This window comes from Toxotes jaculatrix, chromosome 20 (genome assembly GCF_017976425.1).
Source record: "Toxotes jaculatrix isolate fToxJac2 chromosome 20, fToxJac2.pri, whole genome shotgun sequence".
In the NCBI taxonomy this organism is placed as follows: domain Eukaryota; kingdom Metazoa; phylum Chordata; class Actinopteri; family Toxotidae; genus Toxotes; species Toxotes jaculatrix.
The window spans coordinates 13,165,664-13,183,853 of record NC_054413.1 but is presented as its reverse complement, the minus strand read 5'-3'; the positions used below and the strand labels follow the sequence as shown (position 1 = coordinate 13,183,853).

Sequence of the window (18,190 nt, the reverse complement as noted above, 5' to 3'; positions counted from 1 at the left end):
AACAGCCGAGGCACGGTGAAGACTGCTGTTTATTTTCTGTCTAGTAGTGCTATCTTTTTTCTGGATTCCTAATCAAACATGCCTGAGGCCCCTGAATGGATAAACACACACACAGTTTGGCAACATTTCAACTCTTCTCCCAAGCGGTGCAAGGGGAAAGAATAAGGGCTGCCTGACGAGAGACATGAACACACACACACACACAGAGAAAATACTGGATGAACTTTAAGAGAAATGTCTCAGTTTGCTTTATTGTAAAAAGAGCAGTACTCTCACCCAAACACATGGTTTGCAAATAATGGTAGTTGACATTGTTGATATAGTTATGTCTCCATATTCCCCAAAATGTCACCATACAATGACACAGATCACACATTTTTTCATGATTTAGGGCACAGTCAGCTATAAATTACTAATAAACTATGGAAAAAGTCACTTTTATCAAGACACTATTATGTAAATCAAATTTTTGTTCTGTCTTTCTGACACGTGCGAAGACAAATATGCCTTTTTCTCAATATGTATTTTCTTTTTAAGATTGGGATGAAACATTCATTTTAGACATGACACATTACAGTGTCCTCTCTCCATTCCTGACTCTTTCCTTCCAAAATGTAATTTTTTTCCCCAACCACTCAAGGAGTTTAAGCCATGAGTCATTTCCAGTGCAAAACTGTGCTATTTGGTTAGCTAAGGCGCTGGCTTCCCTTTTTTTAGGGTCTTAAAGTTTTGTCCGCCATGTTGGGAATGCTTCTGTAGGGCTCTGAAGCATCGCTTGACAAGAGCACACTAGCCATTGAGCCCCTTTTAAAAATAGTTACACTTCCTTCAGTTTGCTGCAGATCAGTTGTACCCCACTGGTGTATCAGTAGATAGAGAGAGGATACAGAGACTTCATCCCCCATCGTAGTTTAATCATGTCCACTGTTTGTGAGGCTGATTGGTCATCAAACCCTGTGTACCCATCCCTGGCTCAATGTTGGTGGTGATGAGGCCCGTAGCTCAGGCACACGCTTCAGCATATCCCCTGAGACAGGGTGGGGCCAACTCTACATCTGAAAAGACGTATAGTCTTGCCTGTGCAGGGCTTCACTATCCCTGTGGGTGCCTTTTATACGTTTTGGGAGAGAAATCGGACTTTCTTTCCTGTCAGCAGCCAGCTCCTGAGGTCCTTGATGGAGGGAAGCTTCATTTTATCTCTGTTTTTGCTGTAAACATTCAAAAAGATGCCGAAGAGCACCAAAAGGCCACCCCAGATGTACCTGAGACAGGATAGATGGACAAGTTAGACATTTTAAAGGGGTAGGAGAAATGGTCTGTAAAATGTCATAAATGTCTGTAAAATGTCACATGGTTGTTCCAGCTATACTTCACCATCTAAAGTTATCTACAGGTTTTGCAAAAACAGAAATTTTCTGATAATGCATATACTGAAAGTAAATCTCTTGGTTTTAAAAAGTGTAAATCACAACCATTAAAGGGACTGTGAGTACAGTGGAGGGCAAAACACCAGCTGGAGGGAGAATGAAGGTGGCCCTGAAGATATAAAAGTTTTTTGTATTGTGTGCATGCTGAAAGTCAGGACTGAGAAACAGAGCAGGAGAGGAACAACAAAAAAAGAGACCATTTGATAGCACAGAGGAGTAAAGAGGGTGAGAAAGAAAGTGAAGAACAAGGCTAAAGAGCTGCACAGAGTAGCTCAAGGTCTGAAAATGGACTGAGGACATGAAAAACAGGGGGCAGGGAAGTCAAATCAAGTTTTATTTGTCAAGGGATAGGTCAGTGGTCACTTTAAACAAGAAGAAAACTGATCAAAGTCAAAAGGTGGCAGTACTTACTGAAAAGAGAAAGGTTTTGTGAAGAACATGAAGGAAAGTATGATAGTCATGGCCTTTCTCCCGGTGGTCACTGCAAAGGAGTAAAACATTCACGGTACCATTAATGCCTGCTATAAAAGTTTATTTACGTAATTATAAATATGAAACAAAAGCTAAACAGATGTGACTTTCTAACCTGGGTTATACAGTATACAATAAAACCGAGTACATCCTTGGGCAATTTACTAATATGGTAAGTAATCCTGTCAATTTAATCTGATTTAGTTTTTTGTCAAAACCAAAGAAGAATGAAGCCAATTATTTTGAAAAACAGATATGTTTAACTAATTAAACTATAATGAAAGGTCCATATTTAAGGACCAACTGTTGAGAAGTCTGTACACCCTTCATTAGTGAGAATCCATTGTTTTTTTTTTATATTTTGTAAGTCTGTCTTTATGTTTGATGACAGATTCGATCCTCCTGGGCATGGATGACACCACTCACAAAAAATCTGTGGAGCGATGTCCTGTCATTCTTCACAACTGATTCTTTTCAGGTGCTCTTTTCAGCTGCTGGAGGGCCTCTGTTGCTCTAACCTTGCTCTTTAAAATACTTCGAAGATTTTCTATTAGATTAAAATCAGGGGGACACACTTGGCCAGATCATATTTTCACTTTTTTCTTCTTTAAAAACAAGTGTGTGATTTTTGCATTGTGTTTGGGATCATCGTCGCGTAGGAAAACTCCTCTCCTGCCAAGCTTTTCATTCAGTATTTAAGTATACAAACACGCATTTATCAATAACTATCATCTCTTTTACACCTTTAGCACTAACAAAGCCCCATAGCAGCACACTCCCAGCTTCATGTTTCGCTGCTGGTGCTATGCAGTCGCTGGTCAGGTCCACGCCAAACATTCTGGACCCCATCGGACCCAAACAAATTTATTTTGGTTTCACCATAAAAATGTGCTGCCAATATTCACAGGCTCCTTTTCATGTTCTCTGGAATAGTTCAATCTTGCAGTTTTATAAGCATCTGAGAAGTCACTGAAACACCAGTTTCCACAAATAATCCTTGTACCAAGTCAGAAGCACATACCCATCTGTTTTTCAATGCACAGTTATGTAAATAGCGAATTGTCTGTGAAAAAAAAAAAGGATGGCCGCTATGCCTTCTGCTATTGGGAGTAAGGCTATGTCTATACCTTCTAACCACTGCTGCAACTTTCTGTGGCTTATGTTCATTAGCTCACTGATGTTCTTGTACCCTCAGGTGCAGGTCGCAGGTGCAATCACGTTTGTTGCACTGATCACAGGTAAACTGACTTTATTTCATTGCAGTTGTACCTTGAGCTTGTATTTTCAATGAGGTCTATCTAACGTGTTTATTCAAGATCAAATATCATAAACTTCAACTTAAAAAATACTATAATTATTAAAATGGTACAGTTTTGAATCTTTACATTTTAGTGAAATTGCACAGAGGTGCTCAGTTTTGTTGTATACAATATTTAAAGAGATATTTATCATCTCTGGCTGAGAAATACACTTCATTATAATAATGTGGGATTATTTTTAATAAATTGTGTGCTATTTGCCGTCTACATCAGTGGTTCAAGAACCTTTTCTTTAAAGCATGTTACCCCTTGTGTATGTAATGTTTTTTTTTCTTATACTAAAACAATGAAGGGAAGAAAAGAGAAGAGGAAAAATGTTTGACAAACTGTTCTACCAACCTGTCACTGCAACCAGGGCACCAAACAGCTTGATCAAGGCCAGCACGAAAGAGATGCCAAAATAACCCGTTAGAGAGAAGAAAAATGCGTAACCGTATGTCTTCACAGGATGCTGGGAGAAACGACAGAATAAAAGAGGATTTAACAAACTTAAAATGGAAAAACACTGATGCAGAGGAATATATAATCTAAATTAAAAAGTAACTACACAGGTGCAGTAACACTAGAGCCTTTATACAGATTATAATTATACTGTATAAAAGGAACAAATCAGTAACATATCTGAAAAAGATATGCTACTGTATGGAGTACCAGGGGTTATGTATTCATACTGTCTTGGGTGATATTCACCTCTGAGCAGAATGCCACTGCTGTCCCCAGCCCACCCACACAGAGTAGGCCTGTCAATATGTAGACAAAACCGATGGAGTATGAATACAGCACCTGTCAACACAACACTACATCAAGTCAGTGACATCAAACGGAAGTAGCACAGTTCTCACAGCCAAAACACAGGACACAGTCTGGTTTTGATGAAAGTTAAGCAGAGCTCCATATTCTGCATTCATCTCTAATATTATACATATACACATAACACATATACTTTATTGTGTGCTTATATATACATTATAGTGTGTGTGTGTGGTTGCATACCATTTCAGAGTTCGAGCCATTGTGGAGTTTCATGGCTTTCTCCTGCACATTTCCAATGGCGGCGTCTGCACACAGTGCCAGGGAGATGAGGAGAACACCTGTATGCCACACACATGCACATACACACATTTTTTTTTAAACATGGGAATTAAAATGTAACTAAATAGGTTAGCTTAGATGGGGATGGGCTAGCAAATGAATTCTAGTCAGTGTAACACAGAAGTTACACTGCATGTATCTCAAGACCACTGAGCTCCCAGGATGCCTTGCCTAGTTTTGTGATGAAACTACATTTACTCCTTCATCTGTTCACTATTTATATTAAGTATAAAGCTATATTGAACACTATAACAATGTACCTATCAGAGTGCTTAGATTTTAATACAGATCTGTTATGTTTCAGAAACAGAAATTAAATCCTACTATTAGTCTTTCAGTCATCATCTCTACTACAAGTCATCTCTGCTAAATGAAATGTTTTTCTGTGTATTAACAACCAAGAAGAAATAAATGACTTTCATTTTTGTTCTTATGAAACAAGATGTCTGACTGTGGCTGTAGGTGCCTGCTGTTTGTCAAGAAAGAGCTCTACAGTGTGTCTCGGGTTTGTTGCAACAACACAGCCACAGAGATCTAACCTTGAGTGTACAGCATGATGATGTGGATACTTGTTTGCCAGCAGCAAAATCACTGGCATCTGCTGTTGGATCTTGGAGATATTACCTGTGACATTGAAGTTGGGGGCCACTTTACTGTCAGCTAGCGTAAACCAGATGAGTCCCAGACTCATGCAGAGAGCAGCGGACACATCGGCCAGATTATAGCGTTTACCTGGAACACAAACGCATAGCAGTGAATCATTCTAAATGTCTTTTATAAACAATTCTGAAATGAGAAATTCCTAAATTCCTAAAATCTCAAAAATCAAATTTTGATTGTACAAAGGAAACCGAGGAAAAACCTGAGAAATTGAAACTGAAATGTATGGTACAAACACAGAGAAACCCAACTCAGACACTGCATTGGGAGACACCTTTCCTTCAAGTTGTCAAAGAAATTTTTAAAAGATGCCACTTCCTTTTTTTTATTTTATTTATTTTATTATATTTTAAAAGTTTTTATTGTATTCAGGTAAAAATGTAACTAATAAAAGCTTTTACAATAGGTACTCTTCACAATTCAAGGTTTCTGAGGTTGTGCACGTAACAATGCACAAAAAAGCTGTGTGAAAAAGAAAAAAGTGAGGAAAAAAACAACAGGATGAAGGAGTCAACCAAAAAAAGGCTGACGGATGGATGCCTTGAGGTTGACAAGGGGACGCAGCATCAGGTTGCCTGTGGTCGGCTTTGATTCCCTGACTTGCCTTTGAAAGGCCTCACATCAGATGCAACCCCACACCCGTACCTCCATCCATCCATCCCTCTCTCTCACTTTCTTTCCTCTTTGCATTCTAAGTGAAAAAATTCTGCTTTTCACTTGAGCCCTTGAGGGACCACGGTCCTCAAATCTATCCATCCAGAGAGAAACGGAAGAAGGAAAAAAAATGCTCAAAACATGTCTAATGTTGAGGACACAGAACCTTGAGAAGCCCAGTGTGCGGATGAAAGAACAGAAAGAACCAAGAGCAGGGAGAAAAAGTGAGTACCGCCGACTGACAGCTGAAAACAACACACACGGATTAAAAAATAAAAAAATAAAGAGATACCCAAAGTTGAAAGGTGGCCATTGTTTCAAAGAAACCATGTGAAATGGCTGAAATAAGGTGTAAGATGTGCCTTCTCCAAAGTCCAACACTCTTGACTGGTGATTACAGTCAATTATCAGTTATGGTCTTGAGTGATGATTACGGTAATTTTAAGCTCAAAAAACAGAAAACTTGAGCTTTAAGGAATGATGCAACTTCTATTTTCAGTGATTTTTTAAAAAAATCTACCGAATAAAAATTGAAACAGTTACTAATGTTACTTTAGAGAACATGGATTCTGAGAAAAAAAAATCAAATTGGCAAATCATTCAAGACCAATCTCTTATATTTTTGATTAAGCAATTGTGAACTTAACAAAATTATGCAAAGAAAAAAGCAAGAAGCAACAGCACGTATATATACATCTATGTAGTTGTGCCTGTAAGGTCTGTATAAAAACACATTTATAGTATATTCAGCTGACCTTGTATAAACACTCCTCCAATCATGACAGGGATGAGTTTACAGCACTTGAAGATGACCTGCGTAGGGTAGTTCAAGTAGCCCAGAGAGGTATTGGATAGTCCCATAGTTCCCACTGTAAGAAATGCTATGATCATATAGGTCTTCCCAGGTATCCTGAATGACAGGAAAATATAAATTCGTTGAGAAACAGCATTCCATGATTAACTGCTGTTAAACAGATGTTTAGCGAAAACTGGTCAGTACTAATTTTTCCACAATAAAAACAGGGTATAAATCTTAAAGGAATACCATCCTCAAATGTTAATTATAGTATTGCAAAATAAAAAGAAAGTCACAACAGAGGGATAGTGATCAAGCTGAATAAGTAAAAGAACAGATTACTTTGTTAGCTTGTACCTTCTCCGTTTGTCCTGTGTGAGCTGAAGCTCCACTAGTCCAAACATGGAGTAGAAGCCAAACTGAACCAGAGTGAGATACCACCCAAAAGGCTTGAATCCTTCCACAGAAAATATCAGCTCCTGGAGGGAGGGAGACACAAATAAGAATTAAAAAGCATGCAATAGCATCCTCCCATCTTGGCACGTCTTATGAAGTACAAACTTTGTTATATGCGCCATCTGTGCCAACTACATTTAAAAAACAATATATATAAAAACATTTATATAAATATATACACACACTCTGTTGATCAGTTGGCTTATTATTTGGTACTATTTAGTAGGTATTTATTTAGCTAAGACTAATGATGTCTATACGGACAGGTGTTCCTATTATTGTGTCCACCCTATTTATAGATCAGCACCACAAATTACATCCTACAGAATTATCAAGCAGCTGAATCAGCACTTCTCTAAAAGTTTCATTCAAAATTCAACATTACAACATTCATGAAGAGAGGCTTTATTGCAGAACTGTCGTATTAGACTGCCTTTTAACTTGGTGTATCTAATTAACTCCCAACTGAATGTATACACACACACGCATCCACGCACGCACGCACACACACACACATATATATATATATATGTGTAAAAACTGGGAGCAATAATTCAAAGAGGGCAACGCTATTGAAAGAAAGGCACAGAAAGGCAAAACTAATGCTTGCAAAAATGACCTTGGATAAGCCACAGTATTTCTGGGATAATATTCTGTGGACAGTTGAAACCAAAGTAGAGCTCTTTAGGAATGCAGTACATCAGTTTGTATAAAGACGATGAAATGAAGCCCATAAGGAAAAGAACACCCTAATTACAGCAAAAAAATAGCTGAGTTTCTATCACGTGGTGCTTAGGTGCCTCTGGTACTGGAGGCAGTGAATGTATCAAAGGAATGATGAAATCAGAAGATTACAAAGGCATTTTTGAGCAAAATTACCCAGTGTCAGAAAAGTGCTGGGTGTGAGGCAAAAGCCTTGGGTCTTTCAGCAGGACAACGATCCAAAACACAAAAGTAGCCAGCAATGAGTCCTCACCTAAAATTCCCAATGAAAACCTTTTGAGAGAGCTGAAATCTGCTATTGCAAAAAGGACTCTAGCAAACTTAAAAGAGCTTGAATGCATAGCAATGTAAGAGTGGATGAAACTACCAGCAGACAGGTGCAAGAAGCTTCTAGATGGCTACAACAATTATTGCCAAAGGTTCTGTAACCAAATATGACCGAAGGGTGCCAATTTACTTTGAGTGTGTGTGCTTGAGTACAGCTCTCAGATTATGTCTTCCTTTGTTACCTGCAGGTATCCGTAGACGAGGTAAAAGAGGAAGACTCCAGCCACACAAATGAAAAACTGTGTGGGGGCACTGAAGCTGCTCAGGTTGATTCCTAGAACTCTAAGCTCCTCCACAGACTTTATGTGCGGTGACATCACCTCCGTGGATGATGGGATGGAGATTGAAATGTGCTTCCGTGAACTATTGTAGCCCACCAGGCCATATTTGGCACTCATTGTGGTTATGGCTGCTGGGGGCTGTGGGAACATAAAGAGATAATTAGACAATGATCTTCTTGGACATTGTTTTCTGGATCTTTGGTAAAAACTGGGAGCAATAATTCAAAGAGGCGTTACATCACTCTAGTAGATTAGCAAAGCAGCTTTTACATACAGCACAGTAACTACCATTAGGAAACTTACCTGATTCAACAAAGAGGATAAACCTGAAAATCATGGGGCAAACTTTGCCCAATCTTAAGCTTTCATCAACTCATCTTATAATTCCACTACGATAATGGACATTCACAGGTTCTTTTATTATGGTGACATTAAAAATAATTAAATAAATAGAAACAGTGACACCACAAGACCTGTTCAGATGATCAGATGAAGCCACATTTTGTACTATTTGAATATGCAGGTGGTTCCTGTGGACAATGTCATGCAAAGAAGTGAACATAGTATAAACATTTCCCCAGTAATGCCAGTCAGTTTATTTCAACACAATCTTTGAGGATGCATAGGCCATTAGTGCACCCTACTGTATTTATGCTCAGATTGCAGCTGCATCATAACACAGCTGATACAGCAAATGTCATGTATTCCACAAAGACAAGTAGGTAAAAAGGTAATAGATAAGAGTTAGTTATGCAGGAGCATTCACGTAGTTATTTGTTGTTCCTTACTGCTATAGCTAGAGAAACAATGCTGTGTTTTAGTCTAAACTATGACTGGTAGTGTGTCTTCTGTCCTTTTTTGACAGAAAACAGACTACCAGTTTTCTGGTACTTCATCGTTGCCAGGATGTACGGTATTTTGGGGGGAGGGTTATATACACGCCGTGGCTCTGCATGTTAGGGTAATTGTGAGGAAAACAAATATCTGTGATCTATGGCCTTTTATAAAAACAAATCACTTTAGTCAAAGATCCCGAGCTGCTGCATCACAATCAACTAAGCACCGCCATGTTGTATATTCGTAGTAACTGGTGACAATTTAGTGCAAATACGTATAAAAACTACGACGTTAGCTAGGCTACGTGAAGCAACCGGTTGCTAACTACGTAGCTTACGCAGATGCAGTTCTTTGATTAACAAGCACACATTATGCCACTGAAGACAACTGGCAACTCTAACAGTCACATGCAGCTTATGATACGATTAGTATCAGTGACCTATCTCATCACTAGTTTTAATTTTCAATCCCACAATGAAGCCACAGTGGAAACCTTACTACCTTCAACAACACTTCCGGGTTTCTTTACGTTAGCTTATCCTCTTCTTCAGAGGCGACGAGGGTAAAAATAAATTCCCTGGACTTATCGGCTTCATCTTTCGTATATTCCAGACCTTGTCATATTTTTCCTTTTCAGTGACAAACCGTAAAAACACATCGGGAAGAGCGTCAGCCTGCTAGGAGCTGCCTGCACTTGCTGCAGTGGCACAAACAGCCAACAACTTCCGCTTCTCTCCGACCTCTGAACTGCGATGCTACTGGTCGTCACAGCCACACACTACAGCAGGTAACTACACTCCAGTTACCAACCCTGTAAATGTGCCTCAGATCGGTCCTTAGTAGGTAGGATTCCGGTTTCAGAAAGGAACAGCAGAAGTGTATTAGTCAGTGCTTTTTGGTTCAAGCAAAAACGGTGCAGGCTGCATGTCTTACCACACCAGAAGAGTCCATCCTGGGCTTACACGGTGACTTGGTTGTCCTCTGTCACCACCACTGTGCGCATCCACAGACAAGAACAAGTTGGCCTGGTTAATCCGGTACAGTAGCATAGTTTCCTATGAACGAATGGGGGAAAATCAATTTGTAGATTCGTATCCTATTCCAATGGTGCAGTTAATATTTAAAGATAACCAGTTAATGGACAGCCAAATTAATCGTGTACTCACACTTAACAGACCAAAACTCGGGTATTACTTATAATAGCTGTTTTACTGCTAATACTTATGTACTTTTACTAGTTTCTTTTACAGTGAAAATTTTAAATACATGGCTTTTTGTGGCAATGTTTGATGGAGTATGCTTACACTGTGGTACTGCTTTGCTCCTTTTACTTCCATGCCAACTCACCTAGAATTCAGAACTTTTCTCTGTTCATATCGTGGATTTTCTTGGGGGAAAAAAAAGTAAAATCTCAAAATAATTTCATGGGATGATACTCCAAATTTTTTTGGTTAGCATTTTTTAAGCTAAATTTCATCATTTTTACACCTTATTTAAGCCTCATTAATCACTTATTTTTCACTGAATTGGGTTGGAATTTGTAATAAAATAACACTGAACTGTAACAATGATGAAATTTAACTCTGAAAGCCAAACTTCAAAAATCCATAGCTAAGAGAGTATTTGGAGTAGAGATATTGTCATGACTAGTCCCTAGGGAGGCTGTTTTGTTAACCCTTTTGATATGTTTTGAACTCTTTTGTGGGCTTTTGGACTCTTGTTTACACTCTTGCCCTACATTATCTGGCAGATAATTATCTGTGACCACTGCCCAGGCATCATTCAGATCCAGACTGTTGCTATGGAGGGAGGCTAGTATGGCTTGGGAAACTCTGAAGACAACATCCACAAGAAAGTATTCAACTCCTCTGATAAAAGAAGAAAAAAACATTAGCTCTCACATGTAGTTCTAAATGTCAGTTTCATTTATTGATGTAGACTAAAAACAATAATAATAATACTAAAAATATATATTGTGTGGCTGTACCGACATGATTTTGATTAGATTATTTTATTATGAACATGTAAATTTAAAAAATATCTGATAAAAAAGAAAAGAAAAAAATAGGGAAAGGAAATGGACAATATTTCCACTTCTATTACAATCTGATATCTTGATTTACATGTCCAGAAAGTAATCCTTTTTAATCTTATTGTTTGTGCATGTCAGCCAGATTGTTTCTCATATGGATTTTGGACACTATATGGTCACTGTACGTATTCTTACGTTTCTAGTCAACAAAGTGTTGCCAGAATATGCAACACTCGACGCTAATCCCTCAGTACAGGGCCGAGCAGTTCGCGCCGAGTTTTGCAGTTTTTTCGCCAACAAAGACAGAGCCGAAGGCAGCCGCTTCGCCATGCTAACATTGTTTTGAAGGGGGAGGGGCTTAGTCTGTGGAAGGGGCTTGTTGTGCCACCCAGATTTGCTTTCCTCCGTGCACTTTTCCCCAGACACACATTCCTCTTCCACACGAAAACAGCATTGCACTCAAATTATGTCAAATTCCGCGATATTCCGCGTTAATCAGCCAATTCCGCGATTCCGTCCGTGATTCCGTGATCGCGGAAATCATAGGGCCCTAATAATGGGTGAGTTGGTATGGAATGACCCTTAAGTAAAGTTTATGAGTACTTCTTCCACTACAGACAATCTTAGCCAGTTAATGATAAAATTAAAAATTGAAAAAAAAGGTTAAAGTAGCCCAACAAAGTAGTATTGTCATTACTATGTTTAAGTATCATATAATATTGCTGGCAAATATGCATGTGCTGTATAGGGCAGGTGCATTACTTGTGTTATTGTTTTCAACTGTCTACCTCGCCCTCTACATTTCATCCATCCCTGTCATTCCCACATTCCTTCCAGACTTTCCTCTTCCTCCAGTCTCCCCCTTTTTCCATCAGCTCTCTTCATCCCTTTGCCCTGCTTTCATGTCCATATGAGCTTTCCTTCCCCCATTCCACGCTTGCATTTCCTTCACTCTTACCCTCCCCTTATTATATTATTCCCTACTCTACCTTCTATTCCTGTGTCTTTCAGCCATCTCTTGTGCCTGCTTCTCCCTCTTAGGCTTCCCCAGTATAAGACATGTAACTCTCTTTTGACCCTACATCACCCTCCTCCCTCTCCTAGCCCCCTTTTCTCCCTGCTGTCCAATCTTAAATCCCTCCCTCTGCCTGCCTTCTTACTCTTTCTCCCTCTCTCTTTCTTCCTGTCCTCTGTTCCAAGCCAGAGGTTAATACACTCCAGGATGGCATTATTTCCTCCCCAGCCCTCCAACAATATAAAAATTCAGAATGGACAGCTCAATCCCTCTTCCATCTCAGATTTGATTGTAATGGTATTGCCTCCTGTCCCTGGGAGGCCCCTGCCGCCTCACCAACCCAGCCTTTATGACACTAAATGGCCAGGCTACAATTTTTCCATCTATTCAAAAAATTCTGTTAATAACTCATTGGGAATGAGACGTCTGCACTCCCTGGACCGTCTGCAACCAGGTCTCTCACCCCTCTGCTCATACGGGTCACAATATACAGAAAAAGATGCAGGGCTGAATCGCAAATGTAAAAGGTTAATTAATCTCTGTGAATTTACAATCCCCTTTTCCCATTCCCCTTGCACTCCAATTGACAGTCCCAAAGAGACAAAAATGTCATATTTACAACCTCGCAGAAAGTGCTCAGCAATGCACAGCAGTCGAGCGCAGGTGCAGGCCTGTCCAGCTACTCTCCCTTCTTCCCTGTCCAACTTTACAAGTGTACCCATTCATCACACGTGATGGATTTATGTAATAAAACCCATTTCCTTTTCCCATACGATCCTATTAAATAATAAAATAATTATTTATTGATTATTCAAAAAGATACATATGTGCGGGTAATGGCTTTGTACCACTCCACTGGACCTGCAATAAATAAAGCAGGCAGAGAGAAGGGTTGAGAGAGACAGAGAGGAATAAAGAAGGGGGGGTTGAGGGGGTGAAGGGGAATGAAATGGCTTTTGAACCAGAGAAATCTGGATCCAATATGGCCTCTTGCAGCACGGATCAGGAAGGACATTATTCAATCTTCAGGAGGCTCATATGGCCATGACCTATGAATGGTTTTGATATAGTATATGGAACTAGAAATTATGGAAATTAAAATAGACAACTGGGTCAGTGTCCTTCACAAAGAGACCACTATATATGTGGGTTTTTTTTAAATAAAAAATAACATGAACAATAGCATACATTTCTAAGTTTGATTTCAGAGAAGGTCAAGAAATTGCAACTCATATGATTTTGTATGACCATCTAAAGCAGTACCTTTGAGAATTGTACACTGAACACACCACAGAGCATATTAAGGCACTGTTACCAGGTGTGACCAGGATTTAGCGACCATCCTCTTCATTAACACCACCTTAAATTCTAATTGTAGAGGTGGGAAACTATCAATGCCTAGTTTAATCATTAACAGATTTATAACATGTTTGTTTTGGAGCTTTTTGTTACAGAAAAGCTTATCTTGGGGTTTAGTAAACTGTCCACAATGTACAAGTGATAGTGACATTCCTGTTTTCTCTTTTATGATTTTTTTTCCTAAAATAAAATAAAATAAAGATTATATTATTTATTCACCATCAGTATCATAATAAGCCCCCCAGCTGTGGGTCATTTCAAAAAGAGACACTTTAATGTCAGCCAGATATTACATTGAGGGCTTCTTAATAACCCATTTATGTTTGGTCTTACACTCGGCTAAAGTGCACTCATTCTCTGTTGTCTTTTTCCTGGGCTTGTCTCAAGCCTCCTGCGTGGTACGGAAAACAGATGCTATCTCGGCTATATTACTTCTCAAAGCACTCATATCCTCTCCCATGTTATTTTCTTTGATCTGCTAGACTTGCTGCTCTTACATTTTTCTTGCCCCCCATGCGCCTCACAGCATTTCGTTAAAGTTATGGAAATATCATGGTCTGGTTTAATAGAGTAAAAGTTCTCAGGGACTTCAGACACAATGTGTTTATTTACATTTGACAAAAAAAGATTACTCAATCACGAAAACATTCATCAAATTATAATGAAAATAATAATTTGTTGCATCTAGGGATGAGAATTGAGAACCAGTTTCACTTGACAACTGGTTCTAAATTGTTCAAACCTTCGGAATCATTTTCCTCTGAGCTTATCAATTCCTTTTATTCATGCTGACATGTTTTTTCTGATAGTAGTGCTTTGCGAAAGAATGATGGAAACTTGCAACAAGAAAGAATCATGATGGAGAGGGAGAAATGGTCCAAAGGGTGGCTTGATTTCCAAGAATGACGACAGTGCTAGTTGAAATGTTCTGTAAAATGGTAATTTCAAGTAAGGGTGGATACACCAGCCATGTGCTGAAACATCTTTCTGCTCAATCTGGGTTTAAATTCTATGCCATGAATTTGACGCTGAACGCATGACTACCTTTTCATGCCAACCAAGAAGCCTGCATGTTACAATGTTACAGGCTTAGCATATTTTTTCTTTGACTACTAAAACCTCGATCATGCTCTATTTGGGCGGCCTGCACAAGTAGAATAAACCCTGGTGAGTTAAATAAAATCACTCGGTTTGTGTGCACTGTAGTAAATGACTAGAGGATTCTCTGCACACAACCGCCTAGCTAGCGTCTACCAATAGCCTGCATGTGAGCCATTTAGTGAACATCAATAATCATAGTCTTTACCGATAGTGTTCACATGAGGCGTTTAGGTGACACATGTAAGTTTTATCTACAGAAAAAAAACCTGGGTTACGCCCCTCTCTGCATGCACACAGGTCATATGCTGCACCAGCCACCTCCACAAGTAAATTCTCAACCTGTGAGAAATACTGTAAATGGAAACCGAGTACTTGTTCATACTCTCTGTATGCATACTCAAACCTGTGAAGGCCTACTTTTTGCCCTCAGAAGATTGATCAGGAATAGCTAAGGGAATCAATAAAGAATCGGAACAATAAGCAGAATTGATTGGCATTGGTATCAATAAAACACATACATTTTATATGAGTAAGAAGTATCATTAATTGTGATGATTATGTTGAATTGTTAGGCTTTAATCACAACTGTTTTTGAGTCAATGAGAAAACAGTCTCTATGACTCCCTATGACTATGACTTTTTTCCCCCCATCATGAAAGCAAGTTCAGGGATTTCATATGCATAGACGCCGCTTTCACAGTTTTGGCTTTCGCCTTTGCTGCAATACCTGGCAAGACCCAGCAAGACTGGCCTGTAAACAAGTACAAGTAAACAAGGAAGCTCCAGCTTTCTGGATAAAAAGCATGACGTACAATGAGTCTTTTTTATATAAGAAAATGAAAAAAACACACACACACACACATAGAAACAGATTTGTTAAATCAATTTGTCAGTACATAGGTCATAAGTAACAACATAACAGCTGAATAGGTGGCACTGAGGGCAGACACAGGAGACCAGAGAGTCTTTGACTTTCTTATGAGCAGCCAGGAGGGGGAAGCATCCCTCTTTGCAAGTGTGCCAAAAGAAAAGGAAAGAAAAAGTAATTAAACAAACAATTTACCAGGAACTGTGTGTCTGCTTATCCAATCTACCATACTTGCTATTACTCTAATACATATAGACAGAAAATGAGGGGAAAAAAAGATTGTTTCTTATCTCCTCAGTGATGGTAAATGACACACGTTTCATTGCCCATTCATTTAACCTGCGCTGTGTTTATGAAGAGAAAGGGATTGAGAAACAAATTATGTAGTGTCATTTAATTAGGAGTTTTGCTGTGAGCAATAATCCTGTTTTTTCTCATAACCTTTAACTACTTAATGGATTTGAGAAGCTATTACCTTTCAAGATTTCTGTTTTTAATTATTTGGAGTATTGTCACAGATATGAAATGTCAATCACACACCAGGATTAATGCTGTGGTTTATGTCTGCATATTATTTACTTATGGATTGAAGCTGGAGGAGTTCTTTCAGCTGACGGGTTTGCAAACACAATGAAATTTTGCAATATGCAAAATTTGCTCTGTGGCCTATTTTGCTTTTTACATTCATGTATCCTTATGCACCCATTTACCTCTTCTTAAATCCATGAGATGCAGATATTAACATTATGTTTATTGTAAGTCAGAATAATATTAGAAATACTCGTATGTGAATTATGATAATGATAATTTAATATGTACAAACTCAGTTAATAGTTTTCCTCCCAATGGGTTTATGCTGTAGGTGTGCATGTGTAAAAATATAACCCAGGAAGTGTGTGTGTGTGTGTGTGAGAGAGACCCTGATCACATTTAGGCAACACTGTGAAAGAAGCAGAGTTTGTTTAGTTTTCCCTGGAGGACATCGCAGTTCTCTGCCAAGAGACCAACCCACGTGCTGCGACATCAGGTCCAACTGTGTATATGAATATCGCCTTAAATACACAAGCCATGTGAGGAATGCTTGATTTATTTTGCCAGACACTCACAGGACCATGAGAGCACGTTACCTAATCTTAAATCAGTGGTGCCCCATAACAGCAGGCTGCATACCTGGGTGAAAATATTTAATATATATGTTAAAAAAAAAAAAAAAATATATATATATATATATAAGTATATATATATATATATATTTATGTGTGTGTGTGTGTGTGTGTGTGTGTGTGTGTGTGTGTGTGTGTGTGTGTGTGGCAAGCACCTGCTGGCTTGTGGAGGTTGATAGTTTCACTTGAGGACATCTGCAAATATCTAGGATGATAAGTTAAGTGCACCTCGAGCAGTTCAAATATCCAAGATCTTACTCAAATAGATGTTTTCACATAGGTTTGACACGGCTCTTAGGCTGGCGTGTTGGCTCTTCAGACCCCCCATGGCATGGGGCATGTAATCATCCTGAAAGTCTCTCTGGGTGTCTGCACTCTCATAAAGCAAAAAAGGAAAATGGATTGTGTGGCACAGGAAGGGAAAATGAAAGAAAAGGAGAATGAAATTACAGACCTGGCTGACTGCACAAATCATGCATATGATGTTTTATGGCTTGCCAGAAGAATTCAACACCTGTGGATCACTATAGCTATAATTGTACATGGACACACCAGGAAGGCTGTGGGAGGAGAGTTGTGGTTTGAGTGTCATTGAATATGTGACAGAGCCTGTGTGTGCACCTAGTACGTGTCTGTGAGTACGCGAGCATGTTTTTCTTGGCATGGCCTGGTTTGAGGGACAGAGGGAAGATGATAAAAGAACGTTAAAGGACTGCCTGTTGTTCACTTCTTTAATACATCCCGGGTGAGCTGTGCACAGCCCACATAGCTCGCTTGCAGAGGCTTCATTTACCATTGTAATTACCCTGTTTATTTACCCTATCTGCTCTGGTGGTAAAAAAGGAGATGATTCGTCAGGTCAGGACAATTTGGCCTGGCTTTGGCTTTGCCATTTACTTTAATTAAATGAGGCAATTAGTGAATTATAAATCATGATTGGCGTGACCACTAGCTATGGCTGATCCTGGTTTGCTTCTTCAAAGCAAACACACCTGGTGCTAAAACTTAAAATAAACACACAAGGTACTGTAGCTCCTGAGAGTGAATGACCACTTTGTTAACAATTTATTATAACTGAAACTGGATATGTATGATATTCTGTAAATTTCTTCTGTTACTTAATTCAGTTTTTCAACACTTTCTTTAAAAATATAGATGATGTATATAATATATGTAAATAAAGGGAAAAAAATCCTAAATGAGATGACAACATAGCTTTTCAAAGAGTCTTTCCTACTCTACCTCTCCTCTCTCCCACCTCTCTGCCGTGGATGCTGATACTTGAGTCAAATTGATTACACCACTCCATCTGCATTATGACTGGCCTCCTCTTGTGTTTGCTGCCTCTGCCTACAGCACAGAGTTAGTGTACAATTACATATAGTTTAATATATCTGCCTGAGCACCTTTAAATAAGCATCACAAGTCCACAAGGTGATTTGTCTTCCAGCCCCATTACTCCATTGTACATCTTGATAGCCAGGGATTGCTCCGAGCTATGTTTAAGCATTAAATAGTGTATTATTATTTCACATAAATCAAGCTGAGATGTTAGGGGGGCATTCATAAATTTTGCATTTCTCACAGACAGTATTTTAAAGCCTCTCTC

The 18,190-nt window shown here is 39.0% G+C and overlaps 1 protein-coding gene across 3 annotated transcripts; it reads right to left on the bottom strand.

Annotated features, from left to right (window-relative positions):
- Window positions 1-232: 232 nt before the first annotated feature.
- slc35b3 (solute carrier family 35 member B3) lies at window positions 233-10,023 on the bottom strand. 3 transcript variants are annotated; one of them, XM_041065855.1, is made up of 10 exons: window positions 9,977-10,023; window positions 8,108-8,344; window positions 6,777-6,898; window positions 6,379-6,533; window positions 4,934-5,041; window positions 4,211-4,308; window positions 3,908-4,000; window positions 3,557-3,668; window positions 1,839-1,908; window positions 233-1,262 (listed from the first exon to the last, which is right to left on the bottom strand). In XM_041065855.1, the coding sequence occupies exons 1-10, from the start codon at window positions 9,992-9,994 to the stop codon at window positions 1,112-1,114; spliced, it is 1,164 nt and encodes a 387-aa protein (XP_040921789.1). In that variant the 5' UTR covers window positions 9,995-10,023; the 3' UTR covers window positions 233-1,111. The 3 variants fall into 3 exon arrangements, with proteins under 3 accessions (XP_040921789.1, XP_040921790.1, XP_040921791.1); XM_041065856.1 differs by lacking the exon at window positions 9,977-10,023 and adding an exon at window positions 9,545-9,788; XM_041065857.1 differs by lacking the exon at window positions 3,908-4,000.
- Between the last annotated feature and the right edge of the window lie 8,167 nt (window positions 10,024-18,190).